Source organism: Lottia gigantea (genome assembly GCF_000327385.1).
Source record: "Lottia gigantea unplaced genomic scaffold LOTGIsca_25, whole genome shotgun sequence".
Taxonomy (NCBI): Eukaryota; Metazoa; Mollusca; class Gastropoda; family Lottiidae; genus Lottia; species Lottia gigantea.
In genome coordinates, this window is record NW_008708752.1 from 2,354,985 (window position 1) to 2,373,255 (window position 18,271).

General features: G+C 35.3%; 3 protein-coding genes across 3 annotated transcripts; 1 reads left to right on the forward strand and 2 right to left on the reverse strand.

Annotated features, from left to right (window-relative positions):
- Window positions 1–1,058: 1,058 nt before the first annotated feature.
- On the forward strand, window positions 1,059–6,700 carry LOTGIDRAFT_188739 (hypothetical protein). Its single transcript, XM_009055721.1, has 11 exons — window positions 1,059–1,111; window positions 1,328–1,453; window positions 1,671–1,768; window positions 1,903–2,142; window positions 2,583–2,714; window positions 2,969–3,118; window positions 3,749–3,885; window positions 4,478–4,665; window positions 4,884–5,124; window positions 5,420–5,533; window positions 5,901–6,700. Exons 2-11 carry the CDS (start codon window positions 1,332–1,334, stop codon window positions 6,045–6,047), a joined length of 1,569 nt encoding a protein of 522 aa, XP_009053969.1. The 5' UTR covers window positions 1,059–1,111; window positions 1,328–1,331; the 3' UTR covers window positions 6,048–6,700.
- Window positions 6,701–7,792: 1,092 nt separating this feature from the next.
- On the reverse strand, window positions 7,793–9,837 carry LOTGIDRAFT_117107 (hypothetical protein; the record flags this gene model as incomplete). The annotated part of the gene is made up of 5 exons (XM_009055722.1): window positions 7,793–7,978; window positions 8,384–8,536; window positions 8,930–9,004; window positions 9,279–9,408; window positions 9,698–9,837. The coding sequence occupies 5 exons, from the start codon at window positions 9,835–9,837 to the stop codon at window positions 7,793–7,795; spliced, it is 684 nt and encodes a 227-aa protein (XP_009053970.1).
- A 2,021-nt stretch (window positions 9,838–11,858) lies between these two features.
- On the reverse strand, window positions 11,859–13,236 carry LOTGIDRAFT_117045 (hypothetical protein; the record flags this gene model as incomplete). The annotated part of the gene is made up of 2 exons (XM_009055723.1): window positions 11,859–12,677; window positions 13,060–13,236. Coding segments are annotated over 2 exons (996 nt in total), but the record flags the coding sequence as incomplete, so codon positions are not given.
- Window positions 13,237–18,271: the final 5,035 nt, after the last annotated feature.

Consider the following 18,271-nt stretch of genomic DNA (forward strand, 5'->3'; position numbering starts at 1 on the left):
CCCAAATGTATAGGCCAAGGAGCGAACAAATACTTCCTACTTTAGTATTTTTGTTTACATCACTGATGTTTGTTTTTCATGCCGAATAGGTTCCTCAAGGTTCCATTATATATATATATATGTATATGGTTTTCATCTTCGGTCGCTGAGGATCTAACGATTTTGTTATACCTCACACAGGGGAGATGAACAATATTAAATAACCGCTATGTTGCCAATTTCTTTCTATAATACACCTGAAAATAAGAGTAAATTTAGAGACAAAACAGTCTGTATTGATTTAAGTGGATAATTGAAAAAGAGATTGAAGACGTGTGTGAGATTCACTTCACCTGAGTAAAGTGTTAAACTATGGGTCATATTGGTTCACAAAACAAATAGTTGACCTATGACCTTTTACACCCTAATGTCAATATTGTACATGACTTATAATCTTATCCGGATAATCACCAAATAATATTATTACTTATACAAGAAACTTATTTTCATTTTCATAGATTAACCTCTCAATAAAAGTTCAAGTGGATACTTGAGAAGCTTTTAGACAATTCTGAAACAAATGCATAAAATTCCATGAACGATAATAGACATGCCAAGAAAATACTTCTTCGTGTCATATCCATGCCCTTTTAATCCCTAAATGGATTCTCAGAATATGGAACTGTTCTTCAGAATATTGCAGTTTTCCGTGGTACGAAGGAAGACATCTGCTAACCCTTCAGAGGTATACTAGTACCTCATGGAATGAAGTTTCTAAAACTAAGAGCCCGTAAGGCCCGTAAGAGTATATATTCATCATTGGACTTTCTTGGTATCATAACTATACAGCAGAATCCCTCTATAATTCAACAAATCTTTAAAACTTGATTTTTTTTTTCAGAAAGGGCAACAACAGGATTGTTTACGCCATAGTAGGTGGATGTGTCATTATTGCTATAGGTTTGGCCATTGGTCTTGGTATCGGTTTACGTTCAACCAAATCAGAAGAAATCGATGCCAAGGGACATGGTCATAATGAGAATTGTCCAATTCAAGGTCAACAATCTGCTACTGGTTTTTACAAATATGGTGCCGTAGCCTCAGATTCCGAAATTTGTTCCAAGATTGGAAGGTATGTATATCACCATTTTTATATGCCCACGTAACAGTATGGACGACAATGATCGGTTTAAGAGTTACGGTTTTGTCTTTGAATCCACGAACTATGTTCTAGTGAACAACAAATGAAGAAATTATTTATAACCAACTTAATTAGCCAACACCCTTTACCTTCTACTTGATCTCAGATAGAAGTTAGTATAATTCATTTTCATTTCTTTTATTCTAGTGACATGATCATTCTTGAAAAAGGGTCGGCAGTAGATGGAGCTATAGCAGGTTTAATATGTAATGGAATAGTTACAGCTCATAGCATGGGAATAGGTGGTGGTTTCTTTATGGCTCTTTATAATAGGTAAGCGAACTCAATAGGTCAATCAGTCAGTGAAATGGTTATATGTCAAAACTTGAAACCTTCTAAGGCTGTAGATATTCCCAGAGTCTCGAGAAGTTGAATACAAGAGTTTTTACTGAAAACAAGTTTGAAAACCAAAAACTTAATGACTGATGATAAATCAGACAAAACAAATCCACAAAAATGAACAAATAAATCATCTGAATTCTTCTTACAGAACTAATAAAAGAGCCGAAGCTTTAGATGCTCGTGAAGAAGCTCCTCTTTCTGCCACAAGGGACATGTTTCGATCCGAGAATGCTTCTTCAGTATTGGGTAAGTAGCCTGGCAGTTATAGATGCCAATCTGCTTGTTGGACTTTCTGGAAGAGTGCATGTCTTCCGGTAGATGAAAACTGGGATTAAGTCACTGTACTGTTAATAAAAATTTCTGAAACTTGTCCATTTTAGGTGGATTGTCTATAGCAGTACCTGGTGAAGTCAAAGGTTACCAAGCAGCTCATGATAAATATGGTAAACTTCCTTGGGCCCAACTCTTTCAGCCGACCATTAAACTGTGTCAAGAAGGAGTACCAGTGACCTCTGCAATACGGAAAGCTTTAAATAGAGAACAGAATAAAGCTATTCTTATAAAAGATCCCAATTTCAGGTATACTTTTTGCGGTTATGTCACTAGGAGGGGCTCAGCATGTACCAACTTCTGGAACACCTGGAGCAACTGTTCAACTGGATGTGTAAACTTAAACCCGACATGCCTCTCTGAGGTTACATAGCTAATTATGTGATGTGTATAGCTCAGATTTCTTATGGTCATAAGTAAATCACGTTTTTAGATTGATGGATGAAAAGGATTTTAATACATGGTCGTATGCTTCTTTTGCGGAATGTTCAGTAAATTGCTATGAATCATTCATCTAAAGATCGTATGTGTAAACCAAGGCCGTACTATATTTGAGGCAAATGAGGCTTTTTGAAACGAAGACCAAACTTTGGAAGTGTCTTTTTTTAAAATCCACCATTAGCCTTTGTCGCAATTGAACACCGCCAAATAGCCTTACAAACACTCCAATCATGCGGATTTCTATGATGTATGCACCATTTCAGTATGTACTATCCGGGTGGTAAAACAGTCCAAGTTGGTGATAAGGTCAAACTGCCTAAACTAGCCAGGACTCTAGAAATAATAGCTGATAATGGTGCTGGGGCTTTTTATACATCCACTAACTTGCCTCAAGATATTATCAGCGATATTAAAGATGCTGGTAAGAATTTAGATTTTGTGTTACAGATTTCTATTTTCATTTTCCAAAAGCTACCACTGAAACTAGCAAGATGTCAATAAGTAAGTTTTCTAGCAAGTTACTGGCGGCACTAAGAATTACTATTTCGATATCTCCAGTCTTGCCAATCTTGTCAGATTTCGATTGACTCTAATTGGAGTTCCAATGTGGCGTTGTCCCCAGTTCCCATAGTAAATTGGTAAAGGGGTGTAAAACTCGATTTCACTATATTCCAGGAGGAAACATGACATTAGATGATTTATTCATATATCAAGCGAAATGGAAACCACCAACGACTTTAACTCTACGAGATGGTATAACAATTCATTCTGTACCCCCTCCTTCCAGTGGGGCTGTTTATGAATATATCTTAAATATTTTAGATGGTAAGCGTTAACCTCATTTGTTTTAAAAAATGGACTTTACTGTTCAAGATGAGAAGTATCGTTCATCTGCTTATCAGTAAATCAGATCACAGTTGTCGTTCTGTATCTGTCTTAAGATCTGTCCGGACACAACCGCAGTTAACAGTATAGTATACCCCATTATTTTTATGGAGAAGACTAACTTAAGCATCAGTTGCCCAAGGTTAACATTTTTGCATGCCTCATATCTTAGAACAAGGCCACCATTTGTATGATCAATACCATAATTACCATGCCACATTTGTGCGAATATGGTCACATTTAATAATATTTTGTTCCGTCTTAACGACAAAGTAGAAAATTCTTTGTCATGCCTTATCTGTCCGAAGAGGTTAGCATTGGAATAACTTTTGGTATTAGCTGAATAAGAGGTTCTTGGTAACTTTCTTTTAGCTACCTATTGTTACTTGTAACTTTCCCTATCTGAACTGGGTTTGGATGGTACTTTTTTTTAACGTAACAGACTGTCAGTACCAAGGCATCAAACATGAATACAGAAGTAGCATCAATGGTTCGTCATGACTAATATTTCTATTTCAAACTCATTTTTGTCTCAACTCCTTAACGAAATTTGTCGTTGATTTTTTATAGGTTATAATTTTACTGCTGATGATTTGTCGACTGATGAGAAAACTGTCCTAACGCATCACAGAATTATTGAAGCCATGAAATTCGCCTACGCCAAAAGAACCAATCTTGGGGATGACGCTTTCGTAAACGTCACCGAGGTGAGACAGTTTAATGGATGAAACACGGTCGTCCACGACCGAAGATCATTCTATATATCATTATACGATGTTTCGCTTTACCTTTTTGTGTGAAGTTGGTAATGTGGAAGAAACCATGTAAACTTAAATTACAATGGGTTTTCGAAAACGTCACTTTTTGTTTCTTCTGTGGTCATTGCTCTGCTGCATCACGACATTGTTATCTCATACGCAGTGAATGGACGGAGTTCGTTACAAGACTGGCACCATACCAATCTGCATGTCTCGAACTAATAAGGAATCGAAAGTGATCTTACAAGACGGAAATATGGAAAAGATATTCTGAATGAGATGGGTTTTAAATCCCAACCACCCTACCACCCATTTTCCCAAACCGGTAATAAAAATTTGCGCTACAATTAGTATTGTTAAAATGTATAAGACTTGAAACGAAGACTTGAGACTAAGAAACGAAACATTTTGAATTTCGCGGAATTTTGGAGATACAATATTAAGAAATCACAGATTTTTTAAAAAATAAAGCGGAAGGGCGGATGGGATTTTAAACTATCCCTTCAAATGACCTAATGTTCCTTGTGGATTATTATTTCAGTTGGTATCCAATATGACATCACCAGAATTCGGCGAATCTATTAGACAGATGATCGACGACACCAGAACGTATGGTACGATGCATTACGGTCCGACATTTTATGACGAAAATAAAGTGGGAACCTCACATTTAGCTGCTATTGATATGGATGGTAATGCTGTCTCGGTGACTAGCACCATCAATTTACAGTAAGTACATGAGCAATTGGACATCTCGCTGTAAATCAATCCAGTTTGAGATCTCGTAAAGGGAGTAAGTTCTTTGGATTTTACAAAATTCACCATCAGGAGATTGCACGATTACCCGGATTGTTTCTGTTAGTCTTCCAAATCCTCCTTCGTGACGGATGTTGCAATGCATTGAATTGGCATTAAAAGGTCAATCCAGTACTTCTCTCTCGTTTCAGTTTTGGTTCTAAAGTAAAAGGCGCTAGAACAGGAATAGTTTTCAACAATGAAATGGATGACTTTTCTACGCCCAACTTAACTAATTATTTTGGTATCAAACCTTCTCCGGCTAATTTCATAAAACCATCAAAGCGACCCTTATCGTCAATGTGTCCAGCAATAGTGGTCAATAGTAATGGTGATGTAGTATTGATTGCCGGTGCTGCTGGTGGAACTAAAATTACTACCTCTACTGCTTTAGTAAGTTCTTCAGTATTGTCAAAAAATTCGTCACCAATTCATATCACATGAACCGACATCTGGTATGTTATAACATATTAACATCTTGAATAAAAATATTATATTGGCATCTGACGCTCTGTATCAAAACGTGAAATCTTCTCGTAGAAAGTTACTTACAACTGGGTTGTTAATGATACTCCTTCAAAGATACAATTTACCATCTAAACTATATATGAACACTCACTGTAAACGGAAACTGAGTTGACATATACAATTGAAAGAACAATTTAAATCGATGGATGTTATATTTCAGGTAACATTATATACATTAAGGCTGGGTTTATCTGTAAAAGATGCTGAAGATTTCCCACGACTTCACCATCAACTTTTACCACCGGAAGTACAAGTCGAGACTACTTTCGATCAAGTAAGTTTTCAGACAAAATTTCATTTCTCTATCGGTCAGTTTCATATGGTTGATAAGTAAATAGTGACGATAGTAAAAGAGTTTTTGAGAACGGACATGTCCATAGCCCAGACTTAGCTTCAAATCAAAAATCTTGTATGTCGCCCCTATAGAAAAAAATTGGCATTTAAATCGTCTCCACCATGTATCTGTTCACTAAATTGGTTTTAGGCATGAAGCTAAAACAGACCAAATCGGAAGACATCTACGTACAATTTGTGGTTCCACCTTACTATTCAATACTTTTTTGAGGGAGATTAGATTTGCAGGAAGGTTTGAGTCTACATTTATAACCTTTACATAAACTAATGGACACTTTTACTTTCAGAAATATATAGATGCTTTAAAAAAATATGGTCATAATTTTACTACATATAATCCCGGTTCATCTGTTATTCAAGCCATTAATATCAAAGATGGCGACATTAATGCAGCATCTGATTGGAGAAAGGGTGGAAAACCCGCTGGATATTAAAATCTACTTTTAATTTCATATTCTAGTAAGCTTATACTAAACAATTTGTCACATACAGAGTAGCATAGCTTCACTCAAGTAAATCAGCCAGTGTTTTATAAGTAGACTTTGTTCCAGAAACTTTAGATGTACGTCTTATGCAGGACTTATTTAATGGATGTGTTAAAGCTTTGAGAGAGGTTTACACGGGCTGTAAAGCAATCAGTTAGAGCGTTAGAATTTTTTTTTTTTTGCTCGGTTACGTCGAACAAACGATGTAGTCGCGGGTTCTTATCTCTGTGAAGTAGTGCCTGTCGGAAGTCAAATTTTCTTATTATTCCAGTCGACACTGCAGTTACAGAGGTTGTTAATTTCTTTATTTCCTTTTTTCATCGACTCGATGCTGCTGTCTTAAATACTTCCTTTGTCATTGGATATTGATATACCACTAAAAAAAAGCTCAGTTAAAATCTGACGTACGGTGTTGCGCTTCTGTATGTATAATACACTGATTAACAAAGAACGCACTGGGAAAGGTTATAGCCTACTTGTCACTTGTGGGCGGTTATAAATATTCTCATGTCAAGTAATTACAGATTATGTCATAATATTTGCATAGGATAATGTTAATAATGAACAATGTACCTTAATACATTATGTTTTAGAAGTACATGAATAATTTACCACATTACCGCTTCGGTAATATAATCAACTAATCAATAACATGTAGAAGATATCTTTATAAAAAAAAGGATCTAGAAATCTTTGCATCGCCAATACCTCACCCTTTTAAATTTTTATTTAAAGACCAATTTTATGCATAATATTAATTATTATACACGTATTAAAAATTAATGGTGTTGGTTATATTTTTTGTATTCTGTATTTGAATATTTCATTTATTGTTGTCAACTTTTTTTTTTTTATAAAAAATAACTTTTGAAAGAAAAATTTTTGTTTTTGTATTTTGTATTTTTATGGTATTTTTTTTTCCATTTTCTTGTATTTGGATAGCTGTCCGTTACAGTCATTTTGAGTGACAACACCAAAACCTAACATCTATTGTGTCACTGCCAACTATAGACAAGTAAAGATATTTTTTGTACATTTGGGTCCCGTTATAAACATGAGCGAGCAGTCTACTATATTTTGGGGCAGAATAAAAAAAATTGATACTTAACATGCTAGCATTTATATGTCGATTACGACTAACAATTCCTATAAAGAGGACTGCTCCTGTTATGTTTTGAATCAGACGCAGATATGTAAAAACTATAGTTGGTCACGATAACCTTGGGGGCAGCTCAATTGATGAGTCCTGAACGTTCAGGATTGATGAAATCAATAAAACAAGTTGTAACCGGGCACTTTAGCGGAAAAAAAAAGGTGCAGACGAAATTCAAAATGGCGTAGAAGGAAATAGATGGGAAAATGTAGAATGCGACAAACTCGCTTTCATGCTGTTTGATTGGGGTCAGAACTGGAACTGACGGAACCTGTTTAGAACTCTCCAATCGTGCGCAACCATGAGTTGCTTTCTTCTCTTTAAAGAGAAATAACCCAGAAGAAAACAATTAAGCTTTGCTAATAGTTATGTATTTTCAATGAACAGATGTAATAACATGGACAAAAGATGTCAATGTCAATTGGCAAACAACTATGACCAGATGCAAATATCAAAATTCAATTCTTAAAGAAAAAATTTATATTTTTTCGACACTTAGAAATATTTTGATTTTTTTCTTAGTCCTAAATAAAATCCACTATCACGTTGAAGTAGTATCATCATCCAAACGTTGTCTCTTTGGACTAGAGATTCCAGAATTATTTTTGTCACTTGAGGCTCCAGCCTCCTTTTTAACAAACTTTAAATAGGCTGGCAAATTTTCCTCAACCAAGTCTTCAAGGAATTTATTCACAACTTTACCAGCTTTTCCAACCTCAGATAAAGGCTGAAAATATAATATGGGAGAAAGACATGAGAAATTGGTACTGAAATTAGAGTTTGTTTCTTTATTAGGGCCCTAAATTTAGGGGACAATTGAATAGTTTGTATTTATCCTAACACAAACAGTTTACTAACAACTATAAAGATATAGTGGACTTGGCCATTATTTGCATCTGTTCTTGACACACACTAAACTATATTGGTTTTGAAAAAACAGGAAAAATGAAGTTTCCTTTATGTATTAGCAAAGTTTCTTAAAATTTTGGGCTTTGAACATACTTTATGGACACCATTTAAAACAAGAAATGGCGATTTCACAAAGAACTTGTCCTTTTTGAAATAAGATGTAAATTTTGACCTAAATGGAGATGGATCAGGATTTGGAATATAAAAACCAATGTAAACTTACATCATTATATAAAGCACAATTATTAAAGACCTGTTTAACATCTGATAGGAAATCATACACTGAGTTATAATGGTTAAAATGTTGTCGTGATAATTTACATTTAATAGTTGTAAAATCTTGTGGTTTCAGAACAATTTTGTGATAATTTAATACCTGTAAATATAAAAACATAATCATGTAAATATAAAATCATGACCATGTCAATCTAAAAACATAAGCATGTAAATATAAACACACTGTTATATTTACCCTCTGTCTAATAAATGAAGAACAAGACAAGTCAGAATACATTTTCACTATTATCAGTTAAGGTCTTGTTTTATTTTTGAACACTCTGAAGATTCGAGGATATTTCTGTCTTGTTTGTACAATTCCCATTCCAAAACCACAGCTATTAGCATGATGTTACTATGTAGCCTTTACACGGTTACAAATGGCTATATAGAAATTATCTTGTTCCTTTTCTGTAGCAAGAGTTGGTCCCTTTCAGACTATATCATGACAACAAATGACAACACAACCGATTAAGAAACTTTTCAAACTTACATTTCTGCCAACAGGTTCATGGAATGCCACACTTTGTTGATGACAAAACAATTCTAGTAAAATCTTCTCACAGATCTAAAAATAGATTGAATCTCCAAAATGAATTATAGAGTGCAGCAGCATTTCAATTCCATCTTCATTAACAAATGAAAATTACACAACTGTTTGTTCTACTTGATCAAAACCTCTTCTACATTCACTTCTGCTTGAAGTAACAAGTAAATTCAAATATATTTTTATCCTAATCTTTCATTGGAAATGATTTAATCAGTCTTAAATCTTTTTTGTTTAATTTACATGTGTCATTTTGCCTAGGCACTAAATCCTGTCATAAGTTCTAAATCTCTACCTTTAATTCTTTGTCTGAAAGTCCAGATGGAGCTTTACGTTTTGTTCCACCATTTACCATTTCAGCATCTTGTTCTTCCACAGTAGTAACAACTTCTGTAGGCTCGCATAGTAAACATACAAATACACCTCTAGAATCAAAAGAAAAGAAAGAAATGTTGATGTGATTGTAAAACTGTTTTCCATCCATGTATGTATATCAAAAACACTGATAGGAATCAACTTGTGCCATTCAAATTTTTAATCAGACCTCTGTGGTTCCTGCAAATCTAAAGTGTTTGATGATGTCACTTATCGTAAAGGGCAGTGAGCTGTGAACACTATTACTGATAAGCTAAGCTAAAAAAAATTCCCATTTCTGAGATTGGTCAAAGAGAGGGTGAGCCCACTCCTTTAAAGATAAATGGCTATTATACTTACGGAGGAACACACTGTAATGGTGGAATGTGACATTGTAAATGATAAACTCTTGGACATTTATCACAACACAACACATCTCCACCATTGTGACAACAAGCACAGTAGTCTTCATTTGGATCCGGTTGACTACAAATTGGCATTTCTTGGGATATTCTCATTAGGGGGGCTTCGTCATTCTCAGGCTCTTCATTTGGTGGTACTTCAGGTTCCACTAAAGGTTCTTTTGATTTCTCTGGTTCTGAAACCGGACTGGTACTTTGTTGTTGTTGTGATGGTTGTTGCTGGTGATCTAATGAATGATGTTGTTGATCTAATGATTGATGTTGTTGATGTGATGATTGTTGTTGTTGATGTGATGATTGTTGTTGTTGTTGATGTGATGATTGTTGTTGTTGTTGATGTGATGGTTGTTGATGTTGCTGTGATGGTGGTGGTTGCGGTGATGGAGTAGGAGTTGGTTGTCGAGGCAACACATTGTTTTCTGCAGTGCTGACATTGATGGTTGAAGCCTGCTCAGGCTCAGTTAGTTCCATCTGCATCTTCTTCAAATCTGACAAGGCATTGTTTGCTGCATTATCAGCCTCATTGTCATCTATTAGATTGATGGTATTGGATTCATCACCAGTGAACTGCGAGTAAAAATATTTTTATATTTTAGTTGATCTGAGACATTGGTGAGCATTGGTAATATTCAATATACATAAACAAAAATAGTCCATTTCATTTCCAGGCAGAATGAATAGTACTGGTACCAAAACTAACCAGAAAGGAATATTTTTTGCTCATTACTAACTCACTACTACTCTTTGGACTGCACATATTTAAAATTTGAATTTTGCTTGGATAGTTTGAATGGTTTATAAATTGATTTTGTGGTGATGAAAACTTAAGTCGTAATGGAGGTTATCATAAAAGGAAATTGGACAGGAAACCTTAAAATTTACCTACATCATAAATGAGAGAGCCATGCAATATTCGCAACAAGGCATTAAAAGAAACTCACCACTCCAACAGTGTCCTCTAGCTTCTGTCCTTTTATTTTAGCTGCTGTGATTATACAATCTAAGAAATCATCATCTGTGCTGTTGGTTTTACTGAAAAATAAGGTCATTTTAAAACTAATCTTCAATCATAGTAAAGTAATAACATCTCAATGAAAATTTCATTTTATATAGTGTAAATGAAAATACATGAAGGTTTCCACAATAAAAAGAAGTCTGTCAAGGACTAGCTCATAGAAAGCATTTTAACTACTTGTTATCCTTGTAAAAAAGGGTTGTTTTTCTCTTAATATAAAAATTAAAAATACTAACCTTGTATTATCTGACTCTGATCTTGGAGAAGCACCTGGAATTAAAAACAGAACGGTCTAAGATAACTGTAGTTTTGGTTTTACCTGCATACAATTAAAGGAATCTAAATGACACATTGTTTGTTCAATCTTTTTCTTCTTGCATGCGATCAAAAACATTTCATTCGGAGTTTTTAAAAAAGAATAATTTAACAAAATGATAATCGAAGAAAATACAGCTGACAACTGAAACTTACCAGCACTGCGAGATCCAGGCCATGACAGTAGTTGTGGACTGGCAGACATGTTAGCAGCAACATTATTGAGAACTGGTCTGGTATTCAATTTCATTGACTGGAATTGCTGTTGCTGTTGCTGCTGTTGCTGTTGATGACGTCCTGGTTGTTGCATCATTAAAGACTGGCTGAGCAGACGGACATTACTATTTTGAGATGAATTCTGGGAAGCTGATTGCATGCCATGAGAACCTCTGCTGGTTTGCCAATTAAAAGGTAAATTAGCTTGATTCCTATGAAGAGAGCTCTGGCCATTCTGGTGTGGAGGAACTCTATTCTGGTGTTGCTGCATCCCAATTGACATTCTGGAATTATACTGATGTTGTTGCTGACTCATTGCTGCCCTTTGCATGGCCAGAGCCATAGCTTTCCGCCTTTCATCTAATTGGTGTTGATTTGCACCATTCTGTGAATTATGGTGCATTTGTTGAGGGTGTTGTGGGTGACCTTGCTGATTTTTTGGTGGGGGATAACGCATTCCATTAACAAAAACTGTACCTAATTTATTGAGATTAGCGAACAAGAACTGAGTATCATGTCTGTATTCCAAATTCAATTGTCCTCTAAGAGAAAAAAGATCAAGGTTCAACTGAGCTAAATGATTAGCTTGTTTGAGTATTATCTTTTTAGTGTATAAAAGACTTAGGTCATTGGATTCATTTTTGAGAGATTTTAGAAACGTTGCCATATGATCTATTTTCAGTAACATAGAGCTGGCTTCTGCACCTTCCTGAGCTAACCGTTTTCCAGCCGCATCACAAACAAAGTTCAAATTTTGAAGGATTTGCTTAGCAAATTCAATGACGTGTTCCACTAGTTTTCGGGCTTGTGACTGAACCTCATCGCGTACCACATCTTTTTGTGACTTAACGTAAGCTAGTTTTTCTTGAATTTTGGAAGCCGATTGATGAAGAGTGTCTCGTCTCACATGCAACATATTCAACAAACTTTCAGTCTGATTCTTATAGACGGCTGCTGCTTCAGACAAAAACTGATATTTGTGTTCTTTATGCTCCATTAACTGACAATCTCTACAAGTTAACATGTCACAAGTTTCACAAAAGAAATTATATTTTTCACGTCTATGGATTTTACAATAGGTAGCAGTTTCATTAGAAGTGCCATCTTTAGTATTGTTGTTACTTTTACTAGTAATGGTGTGATCTTTTGTTATTTTGACTCGCTTGTGAGCAAATACACATTGATCACAAAGCCACTCTTCACAATCTTCACAATGGGATGTGGCATCAATTGAATCATCACAACCAGTACATTTGTGTACTTCAACTTCTTCTGCAGGAGGCACTGCAGCTTCAGACAAGGGTTTCTTGGTTAGAAGGTTTTCAACCATTTCAGCTACTTGAAATTTTTCTTTGCAATCTTTACACGTTATCTCATCTAAAAAAAGTAAAAATATTTTTCAAGAAATTTTAAAAAAATAATAATAATAATGTCGAAATAGTCTGCTTTAAATCAGCACAAATAAGTGGCTTCAGATAACAATTAAATATATAATGAACTTTTCTAAAGTTATCTCCCTTTAATCACAAAGAGAGCAAACGATACTTTGGCGGGTTCTGAAAAACACAAAGCTTGTGCACAAGTTATCATCAAACTTAGCAAACACATAATAAACGTTCTGTTATGTTGTGAAACAGGCCAATAATTTGCAGAACTCTAAAATATTGAAGAAAATTGTCAACGAAAAGGACTAAGCACAACGTTGGGGCGAAGAAGAACATTCATCAACAAAACTGACCTGCTAAATTGACAACGACTGTCGGTGAATTATTTCCATCTCCAGATCCATTCTTCTCGGCACCATTTTTCTCCGTCAGTTTAATACAAGCCTCACAAACAGAATGGATGCATGGCATCAAGTACGAATTCCTGTCAACCAAACTGCTCTTACATAAAATGCAAGAGTTGTAAGTATTTGCAACCGTTTCCATTTTCTTTCTAGTCGAGCACGAGTTAAATTAATTAAAAACAAATCTACAAAAAAGTTTGAGCACCGATAAGGTTGTGATACAGAGTCATTGACCCCACGTAACACAGGGCTATACCCCGAGTCAAGATTCACAAGTTATAAATACCGGTAGGTTATCTTGGTAAGGTTGTCGTGTGCACGCCGCAAACCTATCCTAAACAATGAACCGGGTGTCTGATGTCTATGCTAACCACTAGTTATCGTGCGGGTTGATGTCTGTCAGACTATAGGCCTAGTTACTAGTGAGTGTATACGGTTGTCTTTGTTATCGGATTTGGCAAGGAGCCAAGTATTAATATCGAAACCAGTATCAGCCACGATAACATGATTCAACTGGCTAAACTGGTTAAAACCGGTTAGAACTAGTTTAACTCAGCTAGGATTGGCGGAAAATTTTGTAGAACAGCCTATTTATCTGACTGACACTGACAATACAATGATAATGTACACGGAAACAACTTTCTTTTGTTCATGTAAAATAAGTTTGTATTTAGTTCACTGAACCGTGTCAATACCGGATATAATTATCATTATGTTCACTGTGGACCGGTTTAAAACCGCCTTAACCGAGAGCATTATGATTAAGCTTTAGCTTATAGGGAAAGCGTTAGCAGGAGCTATGTGCCATAGGCTATGCATGAATTTCTGTTCAGAGCAACCTATTTACCACTATGGTCTTTCAGTTAAATATTAAGTGGATGTCGGTGAAGTCACTATATCTTAGTGAAGTACCGGTATATATAGCTTAATCTAACATTTTTTTTTTGTGGCGAGATCAAATCGTAGAAGAGTTTCTAGAAAAGACCTTCATCTATAAGTTTTAGACTGGCTATTGAATTCCTAAACCAGGTATCAGTCATCTGTAACATTATATCATATTGTACAATATTCAATTTGACCCTTTGGTGTCGTAAACGAGAATCAAATTATTTTTTTATCACTATTAATGAGTTCTTTTCAAGAAAATAATTGACTTGAATGCAAGTCTGTCGGTTGAATGTTTAGAGACGTAGGCCTACCATATTAATATACTTATTTTCGCCTAATTGAATGGCTGTCAGCAAGAAAAATATCTGAATAACTTAAATTTAGGCGAATTGAATGATCTGAATGACTTATATTGAAGTAAATGAATGATCTGAATGATTCATATTGAAACTAATTGAATAATATGAATGACTTATATTGCAATTAATTGCATGATCTAAATAACGTATGTTGAAGTTAACTGAATGATCTGAATAAGGTATATTGAAACTAATTGAATGATCTGAATGACTTATATTGAAAGTAATTGAATGATCTGAATGACTTATATTGAAACTTATTGAATGATTCATATTGAAACTAATTGAATGATCTGAATGACTTATATTGAAACTAATTGAATGATCTGAATAGCTTATATTGAAACTAATTGAATGAAACTAATTGAATGATCTGAATAGCTTATATTGAAACTAATTGAATGATCTGAATGACTTCTATTGAAATTAATTTAATCATCTGAATGACTTAAAATTAGGTTAGGCCCTACTTGAGTTACCACGATGAGTTACAATTTACATTTTTTCATTTTGTCGGAGTGGATAAAAAGACAAATTACTAATAGCTGACGAGTGGATACACTCAGAATTTGCTGCAGTTTCAGTAAGGCCCTGTTGCAGAGCGCGAATGCAAAACTTTCACGATGGAATGTCATCAGATTGATTTCCTTTCGTCTTCGACCGGAGTTACTGTCTGACTATATTGAGCTCTGAATGGAATTTCATTTCATACATATTCAAAATAAAATTTTCAATCGTATGCCATTTCTCTTAGAATGTCTTCGGATCCATGGAAATGTGAGGTTCTGTGGTTTTACAAAAGACATAAACACGCTTTCCACCCAGAAAATTCACGTGAAAATCGCCCACTTTTCGGACTGAAAATTCCCCCCTGTAAAATCATTTTCACAATTAATATTTTTTTTCAGTGTTTTACATTTTCATCAATCCAAAGACAATCTAACACTCTCTGTAGTATTTTGTGTTTCAGAAAACAGTGTAGTCAGAGAGTAGGCCTACTAAAGATTTACACATTGTCAAGATATAATTATAGTTGGCTGCAGAATTCTGAATACACTATGTAGATCGATAATTTGCATGGCATACAAGTTCAGCAATACCCCACACAAAGCCACATTGCCAATTATATATTATGTATCATGTTCTGATAATTGGATATTATACAATGGTCCATGCCATTATAATGTCAGTCAGATACTATAATTAGTTATAAAACATGTCAGTTCAGAGGTCTATCCTAGAAATCGATCTTTATGTCCATACTCACACTCTGTCAAGAACAAAAGATAAGTTAAATGTGAAGTTGGCAACTCTCCAATATTTCAACTATATCTCAAACATTATTCGCTAAGATAAGAATTGGGCGCGTTTTTATGTGACCTGGCAAACTGCCAAGCTATCACGCTGTTGACATGTGCTAAAATTCTTTCAATGAGTCATGTTTCTCGTGGCCTTTATGGTTTAAGTTTCTTGGCAAATTGCCAACCAATATCCGTTCACGCGGCGCGCAACTTTCATTTGGACCTGAGTAGATATTATATGAATGTGTCTGTCAGATTATTTGGCTAAGAGCCAAGACATATAATTATTTAACATCGACTGTTTGGCTAAGATTATACGTGTTCGACATAGTAACGTGACTCGATCTATTTATAAGTGGTTTATGCCCATTCTCTTAATGCTATGTTCACGCTAAATTTATATTTCCGATATCCTTTATGCAAACATAGGTGTGCCATTATAACATGCCTGATAATAATTGGCATAAATTACCTATGCCATAAACCCGTTACATATGCCTCCATTTACTAGTGAGCAATTAACATGCACCGCGTCGAAAGCAATTAATAGTATGTTTCGGTTAATGTCCAGCTGATAAACAATGGCCTAGTACAACACGGTACAGTTTATTAAGAGAGGCATTTATGGAAATTTGCCAATCAGCTGTATTAGATCTATCAGTTATAACTAAGGCATAAAATGAATAGATTGTATTTTATAGTTGGCAATATTTCACTTTTATATCCCATTTAAATCAGGCAGAGTCCATGTAAATTTAACTTAATTCGCTTGAGGTCATTTCGATGTGCATGACATTCTGATCAAACCCATGGTGTGTGCCCAAACTAGGCCTTCGCGATATAAACACATAGTGAGATGTAGAAATCTCCATTTCATTCGAAATAATCCCCAAGAAACAGCTATAGCCTACCAACGAAAGTAACAAATTTTAAGGATGAATGGCTGGATCTATCTAATCTATAGTATAGGCCAACATTATGTTAATGATTACAGGCATCTGTATGTAATAGGGCCAAACTTATTCGTGTAGTAGAATACTGGTTTACACATGTAATTTATAACCCGGCATCGTGGTATGAGAGTAGTGTTGCCAGACCAGTTTCTATTCGTGTACATATGCCTAACACAGTCCCTCAGGGTAAAATGAAATGATGTTCTAGTTCCACTGCTTCTTACCTCTTCCCGATTTGTCTAATGGTACGTTGAGAGAAAATATAACCAGTGCAGTACGTACACATACTTGGAATCCCTTATTGTCGAGCCAGTCGAATTTTCTCCAAAAAAGCTAAACCTAATGAGCGTAACAGCTTTGCACAATGGTAAAGACCATAATGGTAAGAAGGGACCAATTCAATGATATCGGCATTCCTTGGACAATCCTTGAACCCCTTTATAGACTGAAACATCTGTATCTATTCCAGCTTAATGGACAAGATGTCGGCGTATGTAGAAAACAGACCCTGTTAAATGGGGAATTTACGCATCTCAACAGGTGCGAGGAATTTAAACCTATTTGACGGATCTGCAATACCCAGATCTATTTGGAAAGATAAATGTTTTTGCAGTTCAGTCATACCCTTATTTTCTCCCTACACCATGTATGTCACGTCTCCGGTTTATAATATTTTTTAATGAAACTGATCTCGCATCGGCCATTTAAACTGCGTGCGCTGCTAAAAGGTCACATAGTCACGTGATACTAACGAAACGAAAGTTAAGGTGACGCCCAAAACTAATATTATGCAATCACGGAGAAGATAATTTACGTTAATGTTAATGCTAAAAAAAACGCAGCTTTGGACATGTGCAAAATCCCACTTAAACAGGGTATATTTTTGTCTAACTCTATATACTACTGTCAACTATAATAATATTCACCAGAGGCTGGATTAAGGCAGGTGTTTTGGACCATCCTTTTACAGATTAGCAATCAAGCAAGTACATATAGAAGACAAGAAGCCCAGACTAGCACATAGGCCTATACATTGTGGAAACATCGATCGACCTTATCAAATAGCCTTGAAAATTACACTCAATCGAACACTATTCAGCTCTCGAGTCAGCTGACGAATATGCTATACACGAAAGATAATGAGCTCTCGGGTCAGCGAACGAATATGCTGTAGGCCTACACGCTCTACACGAAGAATATTGAGCTTTCGGATCAGCTGACGAATATGCTGTATACGTTGTACACGAAGAATTTTGAGCTCTCGGGTCAGCTAACGAATATGCTGTAGGCTACAAGTGTATATTACGTATCAGAATATTTCTACCCTTTTGTATAAACGATGCTCAATATTGGTATATTACAAGAAATAAAGAGGATAATGGAATTAAAAAATGTATGCAATTCAAACCCAAGCCTACGTAATATATTACTGAACTGTGTAGTCAATTCACTAATTTACAGAGACAGGATACAAGCCATCGTGTCCAAACCACACACCCATTCGTCGGGGTAAATATGACTTGTCAAAATCCGTATTCGGGATACGATGGATACAAGCATCTTATTATACTGCAATAGTACAAAACTTGGCAAGCGTAAAAAATATTTGAAAATTAAAATGAAATGAATGTGGGCTAATGAAAACGGTCAACGGCGGGCAATGAGGGAAAATTTTG

Bases quoted from the DNA above. Each gene is read 5' to 3' on its own strand.
- LOTGIDRAFT_188739 (XM_009055721.1), top strand. From the start codon at position 1,332: ATGATCATTCTTGAAAAAGGGTCGGCAGTAGATGGAGCTATAGCAGGT. The intron at 1,769-1,902 runs GTAAGTAGCCTG...TGTCCATTTTAG, and splicing joins GAATGCTTCTTCAGTATTGG to GTGGATTGTCTATAGCAGTA. The intron at 3,119-3,748 runs GTAAGCGTTAAC...GATTTTTTATAG, and splicing joins TATCTTAAATATTTTAGATG to GTTATAATTTTACTGCTGAT.